Below are 21,565 nucleotides of genomic sequence, written 5' to 3' on the forward strand. Positions count from 1 at the left end.
ATATATATTGCTCCTTCAATACTGTATCCTTTCTCTTTCTTTACACTAACTACCTGCATCCTTTAGGGCTAGATTCAAACTTCGGGTCTTTACAAAACCCTCAAAAACATTTCCCATATTTTGCATTTCAAATTTTATTGCCAACTGTGCTTCTTGTGTGTCAGCCTTTAAATGTCCTCTGCTTTCAATTCCAACTACTAAAAAACAAAAGGACTTCTCCAGGTTTGTCACATCTTGTGAAAGTCTCTAGCCTGCTATATGAAACTAAAATATTTCCAGATGATTAAAATGTAAAACTAGAAAATAATTGCAAGGAATTCTTCCACTCCACCAGCATTGATTCACCCAATGTTTGCTTGTTTTGTCTGCCTATTGCAAAGTGCAACATGTAATTACAAATATATTTCCTCAATCATGGTAGAAAAAGTATAAAATGGTGGGGAACATAGTTTTACACTGGTGTACGAGCACGTACATCAGACATAACAAGTTTGCTATGCGAGCAGCTTAAATATACCCTTAGACTGTGAGCTTGTGTGAGATTGTGAGATCGTGAGATTGTTCCAGTATGTCAATCGTGTTTTGTTAGAATTAAGAGTTTGACTTGTTTACCTATTGTACAGTGCCGAGGAATATGTTGGCGCTACATAAATAATTGTATTTGTATACAGGAATAGAAAACAGGACGTTTAGATCTGTCCAATGGTTCTTATGGATTGTTACGTTGAGGGTTCTAATGAAAATTGATGGGTAGAAGAAGAACGCAGCCGAAAGTGAAAGCAGAAATGTGGGACGAGAATTACCACATGGCAAAAGAAGAGGGTGTAACAAAAAGTGTTGTGTGAGAGTGCGCAAGTACCAGAAAAAGTGTGTGAGGGGGGATAAGGAACAGGAAGGGTGCAAGATGGCAGCAAGCAGCAGAGAGTGGGCAAACAACACAAATAGGTTGAGAAAGGAGAAGCAACACATTAAGGGCAAGAAGTGAAGAGAAGAGAGTTGATAAAACTAAGTAATAACCTAAAGTCAAACAGAGTCGTTACAGGTGGTGGTATGCAAGAGACATGTGGGGAATGAGAGAGATTAACAACAGACTGCACTGAAAGATAGGGTAAGTTAACCGTAAGGTATACATACTCATGCTGTCAACTCACCGCCAAAAGTCGATCTCCGATTTGTAGTCTCCCATCCTTCTGTGCTGCTCCTCCTTCAATAATCTTGGTGATGTAGATGCTGTTATCCCCTGGTATGTGTTGGTTACCAATTCCTCCAGCAATGCTGAACCCCAGCCCTATGAATGGTTTTAATAGGATGCTGTTTTAGTATTGATGTCTGGTCAGAGGTATGTTGAGAATTTTTTTCTAAAACAGAAGTGCACAAAACGTAGATCTCCAAATGTTTTAGAACTGTAACCCCCATAGTACCTTGCCATTCTGAATGCTGGCAAAGTATCCTTGGTGACGACAACATATGAGGATCTAAAATTTTGGCAACCCTATTATAAAATGTAACTCAATCTAAAATCAAAATAGTTTTTTTGTTGAATTAAGAGAAACATTTATATGATATTCAAATTTTAGAGCATGTTTAGAGCATACCATTAAATATATTAACAAGTTTGCTTCTAAATGGCTGTACAGATACACCTAAGCAATACGTGATAAAGTTATTTTTTCTTTTGATTGTTCATTCATCCTTTGCTGGAACTGGTAGTGATGGAAAACTACACGGTGACCTCAGAAAAAATTGTGTAGAAGAATTTATGTTTTTAAGAACTTAAATGTAGTAGATTACAGTAGGTGCCAACACATAAGCTAACTACGCAACGAGTACTAAAAACTGTACCCTGCCATAACCTGCAATCATTGTTGTACCTTTACCATGTTAAATATTGTACTTGCTGGTACTAAATATATACGATGCCTACCACATGTGATACTTACTAACATGTACCTTTTCAGTAACCGCTATGCTTATTTCAACAAATAATTTAATAAAAAATGTTATAAATTACAAAAAAAAAACAGTAGGTGCCATATATAAGCAAGACTAAACATTTTCAAAAACTCAACCTATGTGTTTTAATGTAGTCTGCTGGCTTTTTGGGTAATGTTTCTGAAAATATACAAATGACTGCTGTGTGTGGTCCTGAACCCTACATACAATAACCACATAGCTGCTATTATACATCTCTGTGATTTGTCAGATATGCTGGATCCTGTGTAGGAGATTGTGACATCAGAAACAGATTCTCTGTGTACGGTGGGAAGTTTGTTTCTCACTCATTTGAGCACCAACATTGGGACAGTGGTTAACTGTGGCTCAGGTCCTCTATATTTTAATATATATAATAGTTTGCCATGTGTTAATTTTTAGGGATATATTTTATAATTACTGTATATATTTAGAGTTAAACAATATTCATTACATTTGTAGAGATGCAATTAGGTTATGTTTTTATTTGGTTTTGTTCACCGTACCTTTAGGTCCTTTAAGCAAGTTGACCTCAACAATGGTTTCTGGGGGACTCTGCCTGCGTCGTACTAGCAGCCTCACCACAGGACCAGCCTCCTTCAAAGCTTCGACTGCCTTGCTGTGTACAACCTCAGTCACATCCACATCATTCACACGCAGTACGCAGTCAGTCACCCTATACAGGGAAAGGCGCAGGATTTAAATCAAAAGGGACGGAAAAGGACAATTTACAAAACAAAAAGCAAATCACAAAAAATGTTAGTTCCAGGCAATTTATGTCCATTCCGCAGTTGTTGGAGTACAATTCTGAGAAATCAAAGCTGGAGAAATGTTTGGCCACCTTTGTATTAGATTGTGCATCTTACCCCAGCCTCCCATCCATTGCTGCTGCTCCCCCTGGAATGATCTTAGTGATAAATATTCCGGGGTCATCAGGAACATGCGGATTATCGATCCCACCAGCGATGCTGAACCCCAAACCAGAATTTCCCTGTAACACAAAGATAGAATAGAATGAGTACAAGATTTACAGATGACACCAGCAGCGTCACTAAGGGGGGGGGGGGAAAGGGGGCCTTGCCCCCCCTACATCATGCAGTGCACCCCTTTTGCCCCCCCCCCCCAATTAAAATTGAAGTCGGGAGCACTGAGTCTCCCTTCACAAGCTGCAGCAGCACTGTCACTGTGGAACTGTTTTCCACCCTTTTCCCACATGAGGCCAGAGACACTATGATGGAAAGATGTCCTCCTGGGTCATAGAGAGCAGCGCAGGGGAGAGGAAGCTCAGCTCTGCACAGAGTGTGGGGGAATGAGGTATCCAGGCAGCTGCTGGTAAGTGTGAGTCAGTGTGTGTGGTTCGGTCTCTGTGTGTGTGTTTGGGGTCAGTCTGTGTGTGTTTGCGTGTATGAGTCAGTCTGTGTATGGGGGGGCTCAGTCTGTGTGTGGGGGATCAGTCTGTGTGTGGGGGGAGCAGTCTGTTTGTGTATGGGTCTGTGTTTGTATGTATAGGTCAGTCTGTGTTGGGTGTGTCAGTCTGTGTGTGTGCGGGCATCAGTCTGTGTATATATGTTTCAGTCTGTGTGGGGGAGCAGTCTGTGTGTGTGTATGGGTCAGTCTGTGTGGGGAGGCAGTCTTTGTGGGTGTGTGTGTGTGTGTGCGTGCATGGGTCAGTCTGTGTGTGTGGTCCAGTTTGGTGGTTTGTATGGGTCAGTCTGTGTAAGTGCTTGAGCTCCAAGAAAGATACCTCTCATCTCGTGACTTCCCCTGTACCCGATGGATAGGCAGCCTTCTCAGCCACTACTGATCTGATTGTGCCACCCCCTCCCTGCAAGGTAATATCAGGGAAATTCTTTTTTTTTTAACCCTTTAAGGACACATGACAGAAATATTCCGTCATGATTCCCTTTTATTCCAGAAGTTGTGTCCTTAAGGGGTTAAAATTATTAAACAAAAAGTACCCCACTCTCTACACCCCCTTAAATACAGTACACCCTCACAGACAGTGAACCCCCCCACATAACCCGCACATACAGTACACTCCCACCAACTCAGAGTACAACAGTGCTGGTGTTTCGGTTACAATGGGGCCTATCGAGTGGCCCGTGCATTTAGGGCCACCCGATAGGCATGTGTCTTCAGGGGCCCAAAACCGTTTTTGCACCAGGGCGCACTCTACGTTAGTTCCACCACTGTGCAGCAGCTTCCCCGGCACACAAGCTCTGCCGCTGCATGGAAGATTGCCTCCCCGTATGCAAAACTGAACTCTCTAAAACTGAACTCCTTGTCTTTCCTCCTCCTAATACTGATCCTCCTCTCTCACTCTCCCTTCAAGTCAGTGATATCCACATAAGTCCATCCCTACAAGCGCGCTGTCTTGGCGTCATACTTGACTCTGGTCTCACCTTTGAGTCTCACATCCAGTTTGTTGCCAAGTCCTGTAGGTTCCAACTCAAAAACATAGCCCGCATCCGCCCCTTTCTTACGCAAGATGCTACCAAGGAGTTTGTCCATGCTCTAGTAATTTCCCGCATGGATTACTGTAACCCTCTCCTGATTGGTCTCCCCAAAAGCCGTACTGCCCCGCTACAGTCTGTAATGAATGCTGCAGCTAGACTGATTTTCCTATCCAGTCGGTCCTCTCACACCTCGCCCCTCTGCCAGTCCTTACATTGGCTCCCTGTATCCTATAGGAGTCAATTCAAAGTGCTAACCCATACATTTAAAGCACTGAACAATTCCAGCCCCTCTTATATCTCTTCACTGATCCAGAGGTATGCCCCTCCTCGTACCCTCCGCTCTGCCCGCGACCACCTCCTGACCGCTGCTCGCACCCGTACGGCCAACTCACGCTTGCAGGACTTCTCACGGGCTGCTCCTCTCCTATGGAATAACTTGCCTACTGCCATCAGACTCTCCCCTAGTCTTCAATCATTTAAGAAGGGCCTTAAATCCCATCTCTTCAGGAAAGCGTATGGCCTCCCAGAGTAATCTCTCCCTTACATACCTGTCCCTATGGAATAGTGCTTTGCTCTCTCCTCCAGCTCTGCTTCACTCCTACTTGATATTTCCTATCCTAATGTTTCTAATACCCCACCTCCTATAGACTGTAAGCTCATTTGAGCAGGGTCCTCTTCAACCTATTATTCCTGTAAGTTTTCTTGTAATTGTCTTATTTATTGTTACATCCCCCCCCTCTCAAAATATTGTAAAGCGCTACGGAATCTGTTGGCGCTATATAAATGGCAATAATAATAATAATAATAATAATAATGCAAGCTTCAACCCCAATCTCTGACTGAGACACACGCTGACAGACATACACACATTCTGACAGACATACAGTGACAGACACACACTCTCTGACTGAGACACACACTGACTAAGACACACACACCCACATTTTCTCACACACTCACAAATTGCTATTTTTATTTTAATTTAAATCCACCCAGCCTCCCTACCTTCGCGAGAGCTGAGTGGATCTTTCCCTGGCGTCCAGTGTGTCTCCTCTCAATCTTCCTGCAGTTTCTCTCTGCTCCCCTGCACGCTTTCTGTAATGATGCTGGGGCCGGAGTGATGTCATGTCACTAAACAGCGCACAAAAGAGCAGAGAGGAACTGCAGGAAGGTTACTGTTCCCTCACGCGCTGCCTCCATGCTCCCCGCAGCGGCCGGCTTTAATGTTTCCTGCGCAACTCAGCAAAGGGCTGACAAATGCCAGGCACCAGGGTGAAATGGCTAGTCGCCATGGCGACCTTGTGCCTGGAATTGGTCGAGCCCTGTGAATGTGTGTGTGTGTGTATATATATATATATATATATATATATATATATATTATTTATTTATTTATTTATAAAATATTTTACCAGGAAAGATACATTGAGATTTCTCCCATTTTCAAGTATGTCCTGGGTCCACAAAAATGCACATATATACACATTTTATAACTGCCCCCCAACTTTTGTCCCTGGCCCCTTATGTGCCCTCCCTAAGTATGAATCTTGGAGACACCACTGGATGACACCCCCTGGAGGTTCTCTTTTGTCAGAGGTCAGAGCTGAAAATTATGGTACTTGCACTCCTTCTGGCTTATGGCAACACAAAGTTTTAGTACATCAATGGGTGACAGAAAAAAAAGTGCGGAATACATAGAATGCATACTTCTTAACTCCAGCGTCCTGAGATTCAGGACTCCGGTCTATGGGTAAAGCAGTATATATGGCATGTTACACTCACCCTCTCCAGAACAATTTCTTCATATTTGTATAAAGCATCACTGCCATTTACCTGCAATGGAAGAAGAGAAAGAAAACCCCCAATACGTTAATTATGGTCAGCAAATAAAAAAATAGAAATATCCACAAAACCAGGACTGAAAAATGATATAACAATAATTTACTTTAAACAATATTTAACCCCTTAAGGACCAAACTTCTGGAATAAAAGGGAATCATGACATGTCACACATGTCATGTGTCCTTAAGGGGTTAAAGATCCCAGGCCATGATTCCCTCTCAGAATGCTTTTTATTCATACCGTAGCTCAAAATTGTACATTCATATTTCATTTCCCTTGCATTTCCTTATTTATCTGCAACCATTCTGTATTAGCTTCCTTTTCTGTAGTTCACGTTAACTGTCAGAGTTCACTGATTATCCACTATTGTGATTCTGACATAAAGACCTCAATTTAATATTATTGGATAAGCCTTTTGAATTATTTAATAGTTTTGGGTAAATTTTAAAGTGACTGATTTTATAAAAAACATTAACATTTTCTACCTGAGGAAGCTGGCGTGGGAGATGTGTCCGATCCCCCTGCTGGCATACACCTTAGGAACTCATAAGCACAGACCAGACCCCGTTCCCCCCACATGCCGGTGGGGGTTATCCCGGCCCCAACATTTAGGCACAATTTACCAGCTGGTAGTGTAACTACGACTCAGCACACAACTCTGCCACTCATCTCCTGCCTACCCAGGCGACCCAAGATGGCGGACGCCATGTTGCCTAATGGACAACAAGACCTCCTGGAGCCGACTCTCACACGGCTGTATACTCTCTTCCTAGAATTGTGGCACAAGTTGGAGGAGAGGCGACAAGATGCAAGACTGCCACGATACTTACCCTCCACAACTCAGCACTCCCCACCAGGGGCTAAGCGGCGGCACAGGCTCTCAAAGAAATACAGGAAGATGCAGAGGACAACATCCAGACTGTCTGCCTCACACATGCGGCCTGTATCATCTGAGGGTTTAGAGGGGGATGACCCTGAAGCTCACTCCACCTCCAAGGAGGAAATACCACCGACACCACCTCGTGACCCCAGCCTCCTGGGGCAATGCCCATGGTGCCAGGGGTGATCGGAGCAGAGGGAATAACTTATGGGCACACAATACAGCCTGGGACCAGCGGAGGAGATACTGGTGGCCCACTGGGACTTGGTCTCGCTACGAGACTACCATGATAAGCATGGGTACAGGGTGAACTCCATATGAGCCTTGGTGCTTACGGTGATTAACCCCCACCCTAAAGTGCCCCCATTGTAGCAGAGATAGCATTTTAACAACCACAGATGACCCTCTAGCTGGGATAAAATGTATTCTCAATTGAGATAGTCACATCGTGAGAAAGCCTGTTATTATTTTGTGCGATCCAATTATGTTTGGCTACAGTCTGAAATGTTATGTTTCACCTATACATTGCGAATCTTTAATACTTTACTTAGCTAGTTCTGCAAAGCATAGCTTCATTTTGTACTCATACTATCTAGTGTTTCTTGTTACTGAACAGGTCCTTTTTGCCTTTCATAGCTAGACATATATGCCAGACTTTATCCTCTTGCCAGTTATCATCCTGTCTGTCTAGAAAGCATATCGTGTCTAGACAGGTTAGGCTACCTTCACCATAATATAAAAAATGTGCAATTTTTCCCCATGTCTTACAAATGTATTATCTTGAACAATGTTAATCTTGTAAATGCTGTTGGGGCATTGCAAAACTGTATGTCTCTTTCATGCACAGACAAATAAAGAATTTAAAAAATAATAAAAATAAAAATTTAGTTACATTTTGATATTTTTGTTTTGATTTTTGTTGTTTACAATTAAAATCATTTTAAAACATCCAAAAATATAATTTGAAAAGCGTATACAACAATATTAAATAGAGGACAGGGTGTCTCATTTGTCATAACAATGTTATAGTATGGCTTGAGGCATCAGTATTTTGTTCTTGTTTGTCTGGTTTTCTTTGTTACTTTGTTTACTTGTAATTTTTTAAACCACTTTTGTTAATTTTTTAATTTTAATTATAAACAAAGTTGGCAATTGTGTCACCTAGTGAAAATCATGGAAATAGCACCTGCAATGCTATTTACCATTCCATTTGCTTGGCATAAGTTTTTGATTTGCCTCCCTTAGCAGCAGCACAGATAATGCTTGACTAAGCTCAACTCATAACTTAGGGAAACTATGACAAGAACCTCGGCAGATCCAAAAAGGAGTACAGTCCAGGGAAACTCAGACTATTGGGTCAGGGAACCTGTAATGGGAGCTCTCAACAAATGCTAAACACAGGGAAACCAGCACACACATAGGTGTAGAGAGGATTCAACAAAGGGCAAAGAAATCCTTCCCCTACATATACACTCTTTATGTTAAAAAAAAAAAAAAAAAAAAAAAAAAAGCCCTTCAGAAACGTATTTCCCATGAAAGAGACTTCAGTGCGATAGACCTTGATTGGCACATTTTGGTATATGGGTCTATGTGGTATGACACGTGTGAAAATTGTGTAAAGGTTTAGTGTAGTTCAGACAGGTATACAACTAAAATATTTTTAGCAAATGAGGTCCAATTTTCATGAATGAATTTACTATAAGATATATTAGCACTGAACTGTAGCTAGATCCAAAAGGTATTAAAAAAGAAAATACTAGAGATACAAAGGGTTATGGTTAGGGAAACGATTGCAATACATACATGTCCATAGTTTTTGATGGGACAGTCCCATGTTTTGGGCTCCTGTCCTGGGTACATGTATCCCAACTAGACAGCTTTTGCTCATCGCTGTGCTGGGAAGTCAGTACCAAAGCATGGATAGACACATAATACACAAATGCACACAAGTATTCAAATGCCAACACTAAAGAAACATTTGCTCAAAATTAGATGTACATATGTAAAATTAGAATTAATAAACTAATATAATAAATAAAGTGTCCCTGGAAATGATTTTTCAAATGTTGCCAACTATGCATGTCCTTGTCTGCCAGAGATTGGAAGGAGTTATTTTCATATTGTCTCTCTATCCCCTCTCCCAACATATCACTACTGGTAGAGGGGCTGAATTAGTGTTGGCAACTACAAATAGCAGTACTGGACCACAGTCTTGTGGTTTTAAATAATGTAGCCACAACACCATGATGGGATAATTTTACCATAGGAGAGAGAAATATCGCATAAACATGGTTATCCAGTTTAGCAGAACATGTCCTGGAAGGTAAATAATGATAATATACATATATCCCCAGACATCCAAGCTATATTATGTGATGTCATAATGCGATCAGTGACCTCCTACCTGGAACTCGTGAGATCACAATAAACCTAGATATTCGGATGCCAATGTAAGTGAATTAGTGTATGCTGGATTTCCAGTTATGCATTTACTCTAAACTAGAATTGGATGTGCTTTAACTTTTTACTGAAATGAAAAGTTTTAAGACATAAGAAAATAGCTGATCTGTGTGTACGAAACACAGAAGAATTACTAATGAAACTTTAAGGAGATCACTTAGATTATAATACTGAAAGAAAGACTGACAGAGAACACTGAGCTAAGAATAATTAGAAATGGGAAAAGCCCTGAGCTATTGTAACACATGGCTATAATTAGGAAATGGAAGAACAGAAACTGTGAAACATTTGGTGAGCACTGCAATGCATGATCCTGCATCTGAGATACTGAGTGTATTGGGAATTTCTTACTGAGGATGAACATACAGACAACATATGGAAAGGTACAACTCAGCAATGCTGATCACATCCGTGGCTTCATAATGGTCTATGCTGATTTACTGTACATCTCCAAATTTAACATCAGATGAAATAAATAATCAATGGAATGGAACACTTTATGCTTTTCATTTTGCAACTAAAGTTAAAGGTACACAATAGTTACCCAGGCCACTTCATCTCAAGTAAATGGTCTGGGTGTCCTTTTAATCATTCAATGTGAACCATTGCAGTTTTTTAGAAACTGTAAAGTTTACGTTGAGTTACGACCTCTTCTGGTGGCTGCCATACTGAATGCCCATTGTAGATTCAATAGTAAATAAACCATCAGTATGGTCTTCACAAAAGATGAGGATATATGCTACAATATGTGAATCAATGGTTGGGTTAGGGCAATAATAAAGTTAATTTTTAAATGAATATAATATAAATAACCAATCCCACACTCTGTTAGGTTATATAAGTCCCTGTATGTAATTCTTGTCCTCTTTCTTTGCTGCTCACGGTAAAGTTCAGTATAGAGTACATATTTGATTTATTTAATTGTGATTTATTTTATATATAAAATCTTTTCTTTTTATATTGTTTAATAAGAAATTATTGAATTATTGCTCTCTGATTGGATAAAGCAGTATAAACTGTCAGTTGGTTCATCAATTGCTAGTAAAGTGTGCAAATTTCCAGTCTGGTTCAAAAAATTGTTTAGTTTCTAATAAAGACTGACAAAGATCCCCTCATAGGAATGTATAGATCGTTAAATATGTTCCAGGACAAGTGATTAGCTATTGTGAGATTTAAAAGAGGAAGCTGATATGTTAGATTCTCATGTTGATATTATAACTCTCTGTGATGGATCCAAAAGGCATTCTTCTTTATGGGAAATGCCAACACAGTCATAGATTCTAAAAGAAGACTTTACCTATTACTAAGTAAGGATTCAAAAATGAGCTTCTATGACTAAATATATTTATGCGGACAAAGTGGGCTATGTGCCCACAAGGCAATTATACGAGAACAGGGGGCAAGCAGCTGACCTGATATGGTGGGCGGGACGATCTCAAATGCCTTCTCTGGTCCTCTCCCTGGAAGCGGAGATGGCGCTTGACCGAGTCCAGTGGCACTATTTATTCACCCTCCTGTATCGGTCAGGCTTACCAATAGGCTTTGTAATAGCGGTCAAAGCTCTCAACGCGAACCCCAGAGCCCAAACCATACTGCCAGGTGCTATTCCTCAATCTTTCGCGCTGAAGAACGGCACATGACAGGGCTGTTCCCTGTCCCCCCTCCTGTTTGTCCTGGCCCTGGAGACCCTGCTACATCTCATAAGGACAAACCCACACATTACGGGACTGAGGGTAGCGAACAAGGAATTTAAAGTGTCCGCTTACGCAGATGACAGCCTGGTCACATTTAGAGACCAGAGGGTGTCGGTTCCTAACCTACTGGAGTTATTAGAAACATAGAAACAGGTCTCTGGCTATAAAATTAACTTAGATAAATCAGTGGGGATGCCACTGATGATATCAAAGGTGGAGGCCGCATGGCTTGGACACACGTCAAAATAAGTCCACATTCTATCAAATATCTAGGCGTCAAGTTGACATTCGAACCCTGGCGACCTGTACACTGAAAATCTCTTTCACATAATTCGCACACTATTAAAAGACCTGGACGCCTATCTCGTGGATAGGACATCTCCGTAGCATTAAAATGAACCTACTGCCACGACTCTTGTTCCTTTTTCAGGCCCTACCAGTAAAAGTAACTAAGGGGATCTCAAAACGTCATCTTTGTTCCTGTCCTCCTCACACTACTCACTCTATTTTCCCTTATAAAAAACTACAACTAAATTCATCTCTATATATAGAGATCCCGAGACATATCAACACTAGAGCGCCCCGGACCTGGTTTTGCTCCCACGTAAACTGCTATACTGCTGGGTGCAATATACACAATTTCCTAAGCATTTGAATACCTTCCATACTTCTAAGTGCAAACTGCACAAGCACATCAGACCTACCAACCTTATGTCTAGTCAAAAGCCATATCACAAATATGCGTATGTCAGTTGAATTTGTACGCCAGTTAAGGTGAAACGTGTAGAGCTTCCGCACCTGTGACACTTCATGGTAACTTCATGGTAATCAATGTATGATTTTCCTGTTGATTGTCTTGTCCTCTAAAACAGTATGTAACTCAATATGCATGAACTGATAAATCAAGAATTTAAAAAAAAATAATAATAATAATTGCTTCTGTGGCTTCCTCGGAGCCAGACCCATCAGTTCAAGATTTTTGTTGGTGATTCCTTTACAAAAGAATTAGATACACTTGTTAAAAACATTACCTGTTTAGACAACGCTTAAAGGGACTCTCCAGTGCCAGGAAAACAAATCCATTTTCCTGGCACTACAGGACCCTGCAGTCCCCCCTCCCTCCTACCCTCCATCCCATGTTGCTGAAGGGGTTAAAACCCCTTCATTGACTTACCTGAACCCAGCGCCGATGTCCCTCAGCGCTGGGTCAGGCTCCGCCCACGCTTCTCCCCTGTCGACGTCAGCCGGCGGGGGAGACTTAATGCGCATGCGCGGCAGTGGCTGTGAGCGAGCGGCATTAGACCTCCCCATATAATGCTTTCCTATGGGGATTTCGGCGACGCTGGAGTTCCTCATGGAGGTCCATTGACGCTGGCGTGAGGATGTCTAGCGTCATTTAAAACACTGTTTTAAGAACAAGGAAGTCCCTCTAGAGGCTGTCTGATAGACAGTCACTAGAGGAGGATTTAACCCTACAAGGTAATTATTGCAGTATAAAAACTGCAATAGTTACACTTACAGGGTTAAGGGTGATTGGAGTTGGCACCCAGACCACTCCAATGGGCAGAAATGGTCTGGGTGCCTGGAGTGTCCCTTTAACAATCCATGTAAAAAAAAATGCAATACTTTTTTTCCCCAAGGATGCCATTAAATCAATAGAGGCTCCTACAACAAATAATGAACTCTGTTTGGATAGATTGGGCATCAACATTAAAGCAGTGATTGCTGTGCAGAATCAATGGGGATGGTAAATGTTTTTTTTTTTGGTAGGTAGAGGTTGAAGGAGGCATTATGGCTTGTAAGTAATTGATGGGAAGGAAACAGCTAAAGCAAGGATAGTCAACAAGTAGTGGCTCAGCTGACATGCTCCTACTTAAATGCTGGCTGAACATCATAGGACACAATTATGGTAATCTTACTGTAGCTTTAACTAGAGATAATTTCAATGATGTATCAGTAAGGAGGAGGATATTTTCAGTGTTGACCTATTATATATAAGGGTCAATTGGAAACATGAAATAATGGGAGCAGTGATAGAAATAAGTTTGGTAGGACCTTAAAGGGACATAGCAGTGTGCAAGTGCCTCATTTTATTAATGCATTGCATAAATGAATTATTGAAATGTTATAAAACATATACTTAACACCACTGAATGTCATTGTTCTAGGCAGTTCTCCAGACTTTCTGGAGTTTATATGTACACAATCACTAGTAATGGCAGCTCGGATCTCCATAGCACTTTGCACAATCACATTCAAACCAAGTGACTTATAATCAGTGGAAAAAACCCTGAAAAGCTCATAGAAGCTGATAAAAGCTCCATGTATCTGGCATCAATTAAAATAAATAAATAATGATTTATAAATACATTATTTTCCCCCAGTACTTAATTTGATTCATACCTGCACTTTAAGCAGGGCCGGATTAACATAGGGGCTGATGGAGCTGCAGCTCCAGGCCCAGGCCCATGGAATAGGCCCATTGATTTAAAAAAAAAAAAAAAAAAATTTTTTTTTTTTTACATTTTTTTTTTTTTACATTTTTTTTTTCACTCACTACTCTTAGAGATTCCACCTGGCTTTTATTTTATTTGCACAGCCAGTATTTGAGGCTGCCTGGCTGGTGCCAATATTGCAGTGATACTGGCAATACAAATGCTGGTATTTTTCTCAGTATAAACAAGAGATTACTATGCAATACCAGCACTGGCCAGTAGGGGTCGCTGTGTGTGGAGACAGGGAGGGATAGTGCAGCTCTACTCACTGATCCACAAGGGAGCAGCTACAGAGAGTCCAGACAGCAACTCCCACCCTGCAGAGACGCCCTACAGCTCAGGGAAGTGAGGGATGGGGGGAAAGGCTGCAAGGAGACATACTATATTTATACATACTATATTGCATGTGGTTTTTTTTCTATTTTCTATTTATATATGAACCAAACCCCAAAAAGAAGAATTATGGGGTAAGTGTCCTTTTACAATTAATTATTAGAGCTGCACTTCGCACTTTAGAGAGTTTGGTGTGCGGGGACATATTACCTGAACACTGAAGTATTTTTTTACATTTTTGTTGTGCCTAATTGCTCTCTACGAAGCTTCACCAGACAGCCACCAATCAGGAGGGACACTGTGAGACATTATGGCAGACACTGAGACATTGGGAGACATTATAACACAGACACATGGGGACACAGTGTCCCTGGTGTCTCAATGCCCCCTAGTCTCCCAGTGACCCCTAGTCTCCCAGTGCCCCCAGTCTGCCAGTGTCTCACTGTCCCCATGTCTCCTAGTGCTTCCATGTCTCCCAGTGCCTCAAGTGTCTCAATGTCTCCAAGCTAGTGTCCCTAGTGTCTGTGTCCCCATGTCTCCCAGTGCCCCCATGTCTCAATGTACCCAGCCAGTGTCTCTAGTGTTTGTGCCCCTGGTGTCTGTGTCCCCATGTTTTCAAGTGTCCCCTATTTTCCCAGTGTCCCCATGTGTCCCAACCAGTGTCCCCTAGTCTCGCAGTGTCTCCGTGTCCCTAGGTCTCCCCGTCTTCCTAATGACATGGGGACCCTGGGATACATGGGGACATAGACACATGGGAATACTGGAGGACACAGGGAGACATGGGGCATTGAGACACTGTGATACATAGGGTCAATGGGAGACCTGGGGATGATGTAGAATTATTAAAAACCTATATTAAAACATGTATTGAATTGTTGTACTAACTCCATTTTAACTTCATGTCATGACAGATTCTCCATTTTAACTACATTATATGACAGAATTTCCTAACAGCATTTAGTATAATGAATAGAGACTGTATTTTCTAGAAAGATATGACTAACACCGGAATTATTGAAGCTCCTGTAACATGCAACAAAGTATAGTCAAGGCCATGGGAAAGCCGGCCTAATGAAATGTCTTATTCATAAAAAGAACACTGAATCTGACCACGAGTCTGACATCACTAACTACCCAAAAACGGTGCCAAGTACTCAAAATGGCTAGCTGCCAGATTCCCCCTCCCATCGAGTAAAGCCTTGTGCTAAAGAGCAATGGCGACTGAATCCTGGTCAGAAATTACGACATCCCATGATGGGAGGATGCCCCACTAGTCACTCAAATCCCTGAGCCAATTACTAATACAGATGGGAGGGCATTTAACCTACCACTTGACACTTAATCCAATTAATGATGTTTATTTACTGATATCTTGATATTCAATGATGATGTAATTTTGCTCTTATAAGGGCTTGCAAGCCTGTTTTTTAGCAGATGCCATTAAATTTTCTCGAAGTGCTTTTAACCTGAACTCCATGTGTCAGTGTGAATTTGCTTCTGCGTATACGCAATTTAATCATCTCAGATTTGGACAGGAACAGATAGTCATTCAAACATATTTGTTTATTTCTAAATTAATCTACATCAGGGACACGACACTAGGGGACACTGGGAGACATGGGGCACTGAGACACTGATACATAGGAAAACTGAGACCTGGAGTAATTGACACATGGGGGCACTGAGTCATGAGGGCACTGGGAGACATGGGGGCACTGGGAGGAATCCATCTATACAGCAGAATCAACCTAAGTAGTTTTTTGGTGATTTTACAGCATTTTCTCTTATGTCACTGCTTGTGATTTACATCATGTGATGTCATCTATACATATTTAATTATGCAAATTAGTAAGGTATGTTTTCCAAGAAAGGTGGCAACCCTAACTACTTTTCACATACTCTTACTTAAGTATGGAAACTTAAGAGGGATGTATGGGAACAAAACTTGTGTGGACTGGCTGACAAGGAATATAGTTAAAGGGACACTATAGTCACCAGAACAACAACAGCTTATTGAATTTGTTCCTGTGAGTAGAATCATTACCTTCAGGCTTTTTGCTGTAAACACTGTATTTTCAGAGAAAATGCAGTCTTTACATTACAGCCTAGTGATAACTTCACTGGCCACTCCTCAGATGGCTGTTAGAGATCCTTCCTGGGTCATGGCTGCTTAAAATGCATCCAAACATTCAGTGTCTCCTCCCTCTGCATGCAGACACTGAACTTTCCTCATAGAGATTCATTGATTCAATTCATCTCTATGAGGAAATGCTGATTGACCAGGGCTGTGTTTGAATCATGCTGGCTCTGCCCCTGATCTGCCTCTTTGTCAGTCTCAGCCAATCCTATGGGGAAGCAATGTGATTGGATCAGGCTACCACTTCTAATGATGTCAGCAGACTGCTTGTTTTTAACACGTTTAACAGCATGCAGAGTTACAGCTTCAGGCTTGAATACAGTAAGATTTTTACTATATTTATGGAGGCATGAGGGGCCCAGGGGGGCTAGTTGGTGTTAACACTATAGGGTCAGGAATTCATGTTTGTGTTCCTGACCCTATAGTGATCCTTTAAGGTAATGCTGACTTTGGTCTCTCTAACACTGTGACATGTTCCCTTCTTCTGTGTTCTTCTACACTCACTACATACAGCTTTTCTCTGACTATATACCAGGAGTCTGCTAGTAAGAAGGTAAGGAGACAAGTGGACCAGCGAGTGCTAGGGGACAGTCCTTAGAAAGCATTGAGCGAGCGCATCATTAGATGCATTTATACGAAGCTCAGGGTGCTGTCTGCATATATGCATTCATGCCAGACTGGCCTTCTAATTCTTTGGGCAGACATGTCCTCTTTTTGGGCATGTTCGCCCCTTTTGGCAAATTACGTGATTTGCGTCAGTGGCACACCCTTTTACTCCGCCCATTGACTTCCTGCTTGACTGGACACTGCTGTTAGGGGTTATGGATTTACTTGAAAGATGAAAACATAAATTAGAGAGAGATTAGCATAGGGTATGTGTTTTCTTATATCTGCTGTTTTCTTTCTCTCCAGCACCATCTCCATCAGATACATGACGCTTGGGAGTGTTTTACTGTTTTTGGTTGATATGATTCTGTAATTAGGCCCGTCATAATTGTCAGCACCAGGCCCACTGGGCTCTTAATCTGGCCCTGACTTTAAGTACCTGGTGGAAAAAGTAATGCTTTTTAGAGTCCTCATTTAAAGGAGCATTATTTTGGTGTAACATTTCATGGAACAAGACTATATTTAAATGCCTAAAAAGGCAGCCCAGAGTCTGCTTAAAGCAAAACGTGTCACTTTCCTGGAAATTACACCATTAAATAAAACACCTATAACTTGTGCTTTTTTTTTTTTTTTATGTGACAGTGACATAACAATGCTTTTCAGTCCATGTGACATCACAAAGCTTTTCAGTCCAGGCACAGTCAGGACACACAAAACAAACGAGTAGAAGAACAGAAACATTGTCTAAGTCTCTACTCTCCTACAAACTATGTTCAATAGCTGAAAAACGTTGATTGACAAGGAGCCTAGATGGAGGTACCATGTTCCATTATAGATTTGTGCTTTCTACATTTAATTTCACTTTTCACTGCTCAAAAGTTATATTTGCTAAATATATAGGATAATGAAACAAAATATTAAAAACCCAGGAAAATTGCAGTTCCTCTTTAAAAAGGCTTCTATGGTGTTAACAATACAAAGTTGTATTCCTAACATTATAGTGCCCTCTGGTCCCTCTTCTCTTACCACCCCCCGCCCCCACCGCCGAAAGGGTTAAAAAACTATTATTTACGCACCCGATTCCATTGGCACAAGCGCTGCGCTCTGCCTCCTTCAACGTCATCCGAAGGGGGAGGCTTACAAAGATCTACAAAACCCATAATGCTTTGCAATCAAAGGGCAAGTCTCAAGCGCAACATTGTAGACTTACAGTTCTACAACAGCTGGGATCTACATTTTGGCCCATCCTGTTCAAAAGCTGAGGAATTGCCAGAGGTATTGGGTTTGAAACCCCAAGCAGGTTACTGAAATCATAATTTCCCATTTTGTTACAATTTCATTGTTTGCCATGCGTTCCCTGTAATACAGACAGAGAAATAACACTTCCAGTTATATGATTTGTGCAGTACCACTGTACTACCCCATATTTAGAGTAATTTATATAGCACAGTGAAAGAAAATGCTGTGAGTGATTGATTTTAATGCAGTGGATTGAAGGGTTATAGCAGCACGGCTTGGGGTTAATAGAGCAGGTGTGGATTTTAAAAATATAGGTTAATGTAATAATTGGAATTAAATCAAACATTTGGTTTCACAGTGTGATTTGTAGAACACATTAGGGTTCAGATTTGGACTTTTGACCTTGTATAGGGTTGGTTTTAGAAGGGGCTTAAAGGGATGCAATGGGCACCCAGACCACTTCATCGGTAAGTGTTTTAAGGGGTTTTTAACCCTTGAGCTTTGATTTCCTAACACTGTAGTGTTCCTTTAATAAATTATATGAGGGAGGATAATACAAATTTGGGTTGAAGCCCTGATCTTGTAGGCACCTAGCCACGCCCCGTTCTACAGCTTCATCTTTCATAACATTGTCAGATATGCTAATCTATTTTCTCTCTGATTTCAGATTAAAACACCATGGATCAAAGGAATCACTAATTAATTGCTTAAGCTACTTGCAGAATTGACTCACTTTGCCTTCAAAGTAAATTCACCAGGCACACAGTTCTAGTAGCTAGAAAATAATCTTGGAGCAAAAAGAATGAAGACCTTCAAGTGACTAATGAGGAATTGTTAGTTAACATTGCCTGTAAATGTCATCAAGCAATATTCTGAGATATTTGTTATTTGTTAAAGTTTTCCATGGTCCCATTATGGTAATTCTAACTCTTGTTTGTCATAATTTGACGTAATTTGAGTGTTAAATGTACGATATAGGGCTAATTTCATTGATCCGATACAGGTAAACATGGTGTCATAAAGTATCTATATGGTGGGATGTTGTATCAACATTGTTCAATTGCATCAACATTATTAATGGCTTATCATCATGCATAAATGTGTCCATAAATACTGAATATGTGATTATTAATTTCCTATAAGTAATCTTTACACAAACTTAAAGGGAACCTGTCACCACTTACCTGATCCTCGACCCCTCCCCGCTTCCCACACTTCTTATTACAGAAGTGGGTGTTACACTGATCTGCCTTGATGGGGACATGATGCCAGTGTCTAAACAGATGGGCATCAGTCACTCGGTTCCTATACTCCCTAGCCAGCGCTAGCAGCACTGGCTGTGGAGTTACTATAGCAAGCAGGGCAAATGCGCTGTGGTTGCTATGGTTGGAAAACACAAGGACTGCCTGCTCTTCTATATCGAGCCATTCCTCGGCATAGTGTCTATGCCAAATAATTAATTGACAGGTAGAAGAAAAATCTATTTTTAACTAGGTTTTTCTTCCTATACATATAAATTTGCTGGCAAAACTGCTTTATGATATTTTATGCTAAATTTATTTTGGACACAGTAGGTACCCTTTAAGCCCATTATGGTAATCATACGGTAAATCAATTAGGGATACATTACAATCTACAGTATGAGAATTATTACCATTCCGATACTTTTCAATAACACTTTACCATTATCGGGTCGGTAAAAACCCCGAACCTTATCTTACCTTATCTTAAACACTGCTGTTTAGGCGTTCACAATCTTTCTGAAGAAGGGTTATCACCCCACCACAACCAGATTTCTATTGAATTTATCCCCAAACCTGACTAGAAATGCAGCAAAAAAGATTTTTCTAACAATTAATTTATACAACCAACCATTTCTAAGTGTTTGCTCAATAACATCATAAACACATCCCCTGAGTTTATACTATGTCAATTAAACTTAATTAACAATTCCTTGTTAATGAACTGAACCAATTAAAGGACAAATAAGAACTGTAACTACAATAAAATGTAGCAAAATCAATAACACAGCAAATACACATATGCACAATACCTAAAGTATCTGTTTGAAAAAATACGCACACACGACCTCGAAGAAAGACTACAATGTCCATAAGAAAATTATACGTTAGTTATTAAGCTGTCACCTATTAGCATCAGTCCATAACTTAAACCTGAAGTGGTTATAGTGCCGGTGGTGCTCTGGCCAGTGTTCATTGGCTGAGAATGATCAGTTGAAACTCTCAGCCAATGAGCTGGCCCTGCACGGAAGCAGCCTCACTTCCTAGAATTCTCACTTTTCGTTAGCAAATGGTGCTTCTTCTTATATTGGGAGGAGCCAGGGCACTCCTGACACCATAACCACTACATTGCACTGTAGTGGTTATGGTGCTTGTCATTTTCCTTTAATGAGTAAATCAACATTTTCTGACTTTGGCAACATTACCAATTGTAAAATGGTCTGTGGATTTAGGATTGTCATCACTTTGAAAACTGTTGGACAATACTGACTAAAGGTCAGAGAACATTATTGGTCTATTACTGACAATGGATTGTAATTTACTCCTAAGTGTCTTCACATATTTTTACATTATACTTGTTGAAGATGTAATGTAATGTTTTACGTAATGACCACTAACTTCTTCTACTGAGATTAGGGCAGAAAGGAACGCTATATGGAGTTTAATGCTTATGTAAGAGATTTAGCACTAGATTATATGGGTTGGATTCTAGATTAATAGATTAAAACACTCCAGAGCGCCTCATTGGCTGATAATGTCAGTTATGGAGATTGGGAGTGGAGCCTGGTGCACCCCATGTGAGAAGTCAAGCTGTTCTAAAATTGTTTAACTCCTTGGTGAACCATCAGGGTACACCTGGTGAAACATCAGGGTGCATTGTAGTAGTTATGATGCTTGAAGTATTCTTTTAACCACATCAAATAAACGTCACTGGGAAGAGAATGTTAACAAAGTAGTCCTATTATACTTCCGTAGTGGCTGTAAGAGTTAAGGGAGATGAGAGAAAACCCGGTCTTCAGAATACTGATGTAGGGAATTGGTTTAGGGAAGGATAAAATTTGGGAAGGATAAAAGGGCAGATGATTAATAGGTTAATGGGTTTAGTAAGTGTGTGAGTTTGTTGAGTTTTGTAATATCCTATTATTCAATTTTAACACTTTTAACTATATATTTAATTCAATAATGAATCCAAAATACAAAGAAAACAAACAACAAAACCACATCACTTGGCATTTTCAGGGCTTATATTGGCAGAGCTATTATGTAACAAATTATCTGAAATTCTTTAACAAGACCATCCTAAATGAAAAGGAATGTGCAGTGGTTTCCTATAAAATGTAAAAAATGTAAAAAAAAAAAAAAAAAATCACACCTAAAATTAATTTTTATATCAGGGGACACAGATATCATTCTTAACAAAATTGTATTTTCTAA

At 40.6% G+C, this 21,565-nt stretch overlaps 1 protein-coding gene across 6 annotated transcripts in view; it reads right to left on the bottom strand.

Moving 5' to 3' along the window:
* The window catches only part of DLG3 (discs large MAGUK scaffold protein 3), a 287,539-nt gene that overhangs the window by 87,765 nt on the left and 178,209 nt on the right, over nucleotides 1–21,565 (bottom strand). For all 6 annotated transcript variants that reach the window (XM_063432262.1, XM_063432261.1, XM_063432259.1 and 3 more), the window contains 4 exons: nucleotides 6,207–6,257; nucleotides 2,838–2,962; nucleotides 2,478–2,647; nucleotides 1,152–1,288 (listed from right to left, as the gene is read on the bottom strand). In XM_063432262.1, coding sequence (XP_063288332.1) covers nucleotides 1,152–1,288; nucleotides 2,478–2,647; nucleotides 2,838–2,962; nucleotides 6,207–6,257 — 483 coding nt within the window. The remainder of the gene's footprint in view (nucleotides 1–1,151; nucleotides 1,289–2,477; nucleotides 2,648–2,837; nucleotides 2,963–6,206; nucleotides 6,258–21,565) is intronic.

This window comes from Pelobates fuscus, chromosome 9 (genome assembly GCF_036172605.1).
Source record: "Pelobates fuscus isolate aPelFus1 chromosome 9, aPelFus1.pri, whole genome shotgun sequence".
Lineage (NCBI taxonomy): Eukaryota > Metazoa > Chordata > Amphibia > Anura > Pelobatidae > Pelobates > Pelobates fuscus.